The sequence below is a fragment of the Aethalodelphis obliquidens genome, unplaced genomic scaffold (genome assembly GCF_003676395.1).
Source record: "Aethalodelphis obliquidens isolate GAN/ISIS:26980383/991018 unplaced genomic scaffold, ASM367639v1 scaffold18, whole genome shotgun sequence".
Taxonomy (NCBI): domain Eukaryota; kingdom Metazoa; phylum Chordata; class Mammalia; order Artiodactyla; family Delphinidae; genus Aethalodelphis; species Aethalodelphis obliquidens.
Window position 1 is genome coordinate 16025647 of NW_020837962.1, and position 6000 is coordinate 16031646.

The window sequence follows — 6000 nt, forward strand, 5'->3', positions numbered from 1 at the left end:
TTGCCTTTTTAATGCTCTGAAAACACTCAAAAGGTACATTTGGTTTAAAGCCACCCATCGTGGAAAGGCAAAGTCAGCAAGGTTTTCTCCAAGATAGGAGTGTTCCCAGAAATTCCTTCCCAGACGCGTAAACCTAAGGGGCGAGAAGGCATCCTGTGCGCCCCCCACCCCGTGGATTGTTGAAGAACCGTCCACGTGCTGAGCGATTTAGCATCCGCAGGCCCTTGGAATGTGGCGACTATTGGCCATCTGGGGACGGGGTTCCTAAGGCCACACAGCCTCTGGGGAGAAGAACGGAGGAAGGGAAATACGAAGGGATAAAAACGCATCCTTCCACATCCCCACCTGCCGTTAGCCCCTTCCCCCAGCCCCCTCTCTCCATCTGGAACTTCTAACCTAGAACCCCCAGAGTCCATGCCTTGTGCACGCCCCTCCCCACTGGCCTCACTCACCTCAGAGAGGCACATCTTCTAAGAACGGACCCAAGATGGGAATTGTCAGCACTCAGCTTGGCTATAGAAGCCAAAGCCAGGAAGCAAAGCTGCACTTGGAACTCCTAAGTCAGGGTCACAGACACACACATCTGCTCACCCTGGAGAGGCAGCACACCTCACCTCAGTGGTCGAGACACCAGAACACTGGCCCTGCCACTCACTCGCTCTGTGGCCTTGGGCAAGTTCCTTAACCTCTCTGTGCCTCAGTTTCTTCACTGGTCAAACAGGGATAGTGTAGGCCTCCTTCACAAGGTTTTTTTTAGGAGTCAGTAAGTAAATGCATACCATGTGCAGGCCATGTGCTGGGGGGCGGTATGGGAGACGAGGGGTTGGTGAAGCCGGGCGTGTGTGTACCCGAAGGGGCCCTCTAATGTTCCAGTTCAAGAGCGTCGGTGTTCTCATCCGTGTGCAGGGTGCACTGGCCTGCCCAAGAGCTCTCTTTTCTATCACCTGAGGAAACCCTCAGGGTAACCGTGTAGGACCCCCGGCAGAGAGCCCCACTCCCCATTACTCCTGAGTAGGGCGGCCAGATTTCGAAAAGGAAGATGTATTTGTCTTCTGTCTGAAAATCAGATTTAACTGGGCGTTCCCTATTTAATCTGGTAACCCCACTCCTGAGGAAGTAGAACTGCAGAATGACCCAGGGCCACAGAATCTCAGAGAGCCGGGCAGGAGCCTAGGATGCCCCGCACCTCGTCCGGGCCCCAGGTCTGTTCTGTTCCGTGAAGCCGCTCGCCTGGTACTGCTCACGATGCAGGGCCTGCAGACACCCCCCAGCCTGCAGCCCCCATCTCCACGGCACCGCCCTGCACCCAGAGGCGCCCTGCATCTCCCAGGCCTTTCCACAGAATCCACAACCCCCGCCGACTTTCCCACACAGCACTCAGAGCCACCTTGCGTTGGGTTGAACCATGTGAAATTGCCAGTGGGGGAGGGGAAGGACGGTCAACCGTCCGCAGTATTTCGTGGTGCAGCCTAACGCCATCGCCCCTGCCTAGGCTTCATAAAAAGGAGTCCAAAGCGAATAGAACGTGTGCTCTTGTGTCGACATATGTTAATGTGTCTCCTGCTGCTGACTCCTGGCTCTTCTGACATTTGGTTGGTTTTTCAAGCTGGGAATAAAATAAACCCGTCAGATCTGGTTGACACTCTTAACCAGGGATTTCTCAGCCCAGCTTTATGAGAGAGACTGAAGGGTGAGAGCAGGGCTGAACGGACTTCCTCCCGCTTCTCGTATTGGGGATGAATTAAAGTCCATACAGTTGTGCTCCCCACCATCCCGTTTCACATCAGCCTCTTTCCCTGTACTTGGGGGCCTCGTCTCCTGACCCTGGACGTCCCGGCGAGGCTCACCTGTGAGGCCTCTCCCTGGTGTCCCCCAGCTCACCTGCACCATCTCACTTCCTCTTCTGACGTCGCCCCTGCACCTCTCTTTCCACCTGCAGAATTACCTCCGGGTTGCATTCCAGGATGTCAACAGTGGCTGCACGGGAAAGACCCTCCTTGTGAGGCCTTACGTCACCACGGAGGACGTGTGTCAGCTCTGTGCCGAGAAGTTCAAGGTGGCCGACCCCGAGGAGTACAGCCTCTTCCTCTTTGTGGACGAAACGTGGCAGCAGCTGGCCGAGGACACATACCCTCAGAAAATCAAGGCCGAGCTGCACAGCCGGCCACAGTCCCACGTCTTCCACTTTGTCTACAAGCGCATCAAGAAGGATCCTTACGGCGTCATCTTCCAGAACGGGGAAGAAGAGCTCACCGCCTCCTAGGAGACACGCGAGGCTTCCCAGTGGTGCATCCGAAGAGCGGAGTTAGGAACCTGGCCTCTGGCTTCCACGTGCTTGTGCTTGCAAAGCAGTCACCTCCTTGGGGTCCGCTCGGTTCAGTGATGGAGCCATCCACAGGCCGACTCGGCCAAGGGCACCTTTAGCCACGACGCCCAAGCACAGTAGCTGAGGTTCATGAAACAGTAGGATCCGTCCTTCAGAGACGGAGAACTGCATCTGATGGTTCAGGTGTCCCGAGATCGTTTGCTGCCTACCCCCAGCCAGGTACAGGGTTGGCTCACGTGTATGTATACGTACTGAATGAACATTTAAGGTACAAGCTCTTCTCTTGAGTTCAACAGCAGGCGTTTGACAAGACTGTCCGATGCAGTGCATCAAGGACCTCTCAGTTCAGTGGGTGCCTTCATCCTTTCCTTCCTTTCTTCTTCTTTTTTTTACGAAAAGCCTTTGCGTTTTTATATATTTCATAGAAATTTTTATAGCAGTTGCAGGTAAACTGTCAGGATTGGTTTTTAAAATATTTTTGTAACTTTAAGATATTCTATAATTATGCATGTGATTTTAACATTTAATATGCAAAAAGAAATCTCTTGCTGGATTTGAGAGTATTGCATTTTAAAAGTCTCTCTTCTGTAACTGGATGTTTGAGCAACTTTGTGGGGAGAGACTGCTGGGTTTCTTACAGCGATGTATTACTGACACTGGCCACAGAATGCCTTTGGAAATCCAACGTACTGTTATTACCTTGTTCACGCTCAGTGGTATCGCGTTGTTTTGTGCTTTCACCAAGTGGTGCTGGGGATCAGGAAAGAAATGAATGTAGAGAGAGGTCGAGAGGGAAATACAGACTCTAACAGAGGACTAAGGGGTGGAGTCTGCTGGTTCAGACTCCTTGAAGGAAGTGGGAAAAGGAGATAAAAGGAACCACCTATGCTGAAAATACTGTAAATGTGCAGTGAGATTTGCAAAATCTGTCCCATGTTATTTGCTTTCGGAAGCAATTTTGAAAACCCCACGAGGAAAAAAAAAAAAAAGAACACCACTTTTTTTTTCCTTTTCCACATAAATCAAAACTAACAGCATCAGGTTATTTTGGGCAGAAACCATGTATTGTGAGTTTCATTGAGTTAAATAAATGCCATTTGGAAAGGAGTTTGCAAATGCACCAAAAAGCCCATCTGTGTTGTAGAATGTGTGGCGGAAGTTAAATTTCTGTTTTACGAAACCTGTTTGGGCGGGGCCTGGGGAGGGGCGGTTTGCACAGAGGATGAGGGTCTCGTATCAACATAACAAAGGTAGTTACAAAAACATGTTATTGTACTGTGTAAGGATGCGTAGTCATCTAATTTTGTTGGCTTTGTACCTTGTACCTTTTTAAGCTTTTGCTGTACATCTGGAACCCTCAACACATACTGTGTTGTACTTCCTTTTGTAAATGATTTTTTTAATGGAATTTTGCACATAATACATTGTAATACTGTGCGATAATCATGTGTGAAAATAATTCTTGAAATATTCTTCAGTTGTCTTTTTCCTTTGAGAAGCAGAATGTGATTATGCACCAGAGCATGTTACGTAAATCTGGAACCCACGCCAGTGTTTGTGGTTAGATAATCCATAGAGAGGAAACAGAAAAGTTGACATTTTTTCACCAAGCTCATGTTCTGACAGCAGCAGAAGGAAAAGAACGTGTTCTAACCTGAAAGATTTGGTGTTATCTGGGACAGTCCTTCGCTTAGTTGGACCAAGAGAACATCACAGCTAATCAGAAGAGCCCTGCAGACACCCCGCCCTGGTCTTTTTTTTTATGTAACCTCTGAAGTGCCCCAGCTGAAAGTTCAGGGCTGTTTCAAAATCAGCACGGCAGAGGCTGGCCTATTCCTGGTGCTTGGCAATGGCTTGATAGGTCCTTGTTGACTGTACGCACTTTCTAACCCGTCAGTAGGATGGATGCTTAAAGATCAGAACTGTGGCTGAGCCGACTGCCTGCTTTGCATATTTACAATGAATTCAGAGTGACAATTCAGTCCCTGTAGTTTAAGGTCGTCACGCTCTCCTTGTCCTCCGAAGTCAGTACACTGCTGACTTAAAGCAGGTCACTGTGTCTGAATGGGAGACAGCCGGAGTAAACTTCAGTGAGATCAAAATAGGACACTAGTGTGAGCAGAAGAAAACATCACAAGACAGCCCCTGGTTTTGTCGTTGGGCAATGTTTCCATGCTAAAATTACAGCTTCACATGCGTCTTCACTTTTTTCCCCACGCCAACATTTCTCACTTCTCAAATTGCCAGGAAACAGATTTTGGGGCAGTTTGAAGGAATAAGAGGAGAGTAAAAATATACATGCTGGGTGGAGGGAGAGGAAAATGTATTTCCAAATCTAAAAATATAAAAGTTGAATGCCAGCCAGAGGAAAGGATTTCTTTTTTTTTTTTTTTAATGTTATATGCAGTGCCAAATATTCTCTCCTCAGGGACGCAGAATAGAAATAGAAACTATTCGAGCAGATCAGTATCGTGTGGAAGTTACAACTTTAGATCTGTAAGGAAACACAGAAGGCAGGACACCCAACCATGAATGCTTTCATTCATAAATGTGGCTTCACGTCTGCCGGGCATCTCTTACCTCCATCTTTAAGAAACTGGAAATGAGACAGCACTCTGATTATCAACAGCACTGCCTGCTTACTCGCTAAAGTCTGAGAGGAAGGGCTACGTACATGGGACACGGGCTTTCTAATCGCCTGGCAGTATCTGATGATAAAATACTAAAAATCATCATCTTTCAAACCATGCTTGTGATGGTGAATTTGAGACCAAAAGTATTGTTGGTCATTTAGTGAACCCTGATCAAGTTGGAAATGGGAGAAAATTCACATAACATGGCAGAATCCTAAAGGGATCGTAAAAAAATAGAAGAGGTGGAGGGAGGAAGATCTGGAGAACACGCTCTTATTTGAAAAAGATGTTTCCCTCCAACGTGGAAGGATGGGTGGCATTTGGCACAAACATTTCCCTCATGGACAGTGACTTTTGTCAGGAAGGTATGCAGGGGAAGTTTATAAAAAATTATTCAGAAAGGTCTGGGCCGATACATTTAATGAAGTAGTACCGAGGGTCTGCCCTCAGACCCCCACCCAGCAGGCACGTGTGCAGGGCGGCAGCTTTGATCTGGAGGGTGGGGGGCCGGGGGCCGGACAGCTTCTTGTCTCTCGATGCTAATAACCTAACCTTCCAGAGTGGAAGTTGCCTGAAAGTTCTGTACGTAATAGACATTTAGAATATCATCATAAGAATGAATCTGAGTATTTCCTTCCACCGAACGCAGATCTGCTGGGGTGGATCCTGGACTCTGTCAGCCTGGAGGGGGAGGCGCTCAGGGCCCATGGCGGGGAGAGGGACAGTGGCTGGGGTGGGCGGGTAGCGGGGACCAGGCAGGGCTCAGCTCTGGGCTAAGGTTTCCTCCCTGGCATCTATCGCCCCCGCGGCCCGCCCTCAGTCCCCTGGGGAATACATCACCTCACACAGCTGAAGGCAGTTCCCCCCCATTTAGCTCCATTCCTTCCCTTCCCTCCCCCAGGACCCTGGGGGGCAGGTTTTAGGTTTTAATGAGCTGGGCGGGCTCTGGCCTTTCCCTGAGGCCTGTCCACAACACACACTTCTCCAGTTCTACCTGAGATGCAGGGTGAGCCAGGTGCCACCACCTACACCCGCCCACCT

General features: G+C 49.2%; 1 protein-coding gene across 3 annotated transcripts in view; it reads left to right on the forward strand.

The window, feature by feature from the left end:
- Positions 1-3799, forward strand: part of RIN2 (Ras and Rab interactor 2) — a 176166-nt gene extending 172367 nt beyond the window's left edge. For 2 of the 3 annotated variants that reach the window (XM_027118080.1, XM_027118079.1), the window contains exon 12: positions 1940-3799. In XM_027118080.1, coding sequence (XP_026973881.1) covers positions 1940-2263 — 324 coding nt within the window. In that variant the 3' untranslated portion in view covers positions 2264-3799. The remainder of the gene's footprint in view (positions 1-1939) is intronic. The other variant, XM_027118081.1, reaches the window with a different exon arrangement.
- Positions 3800-6000: the final 2201 nt, after the last annotated feature.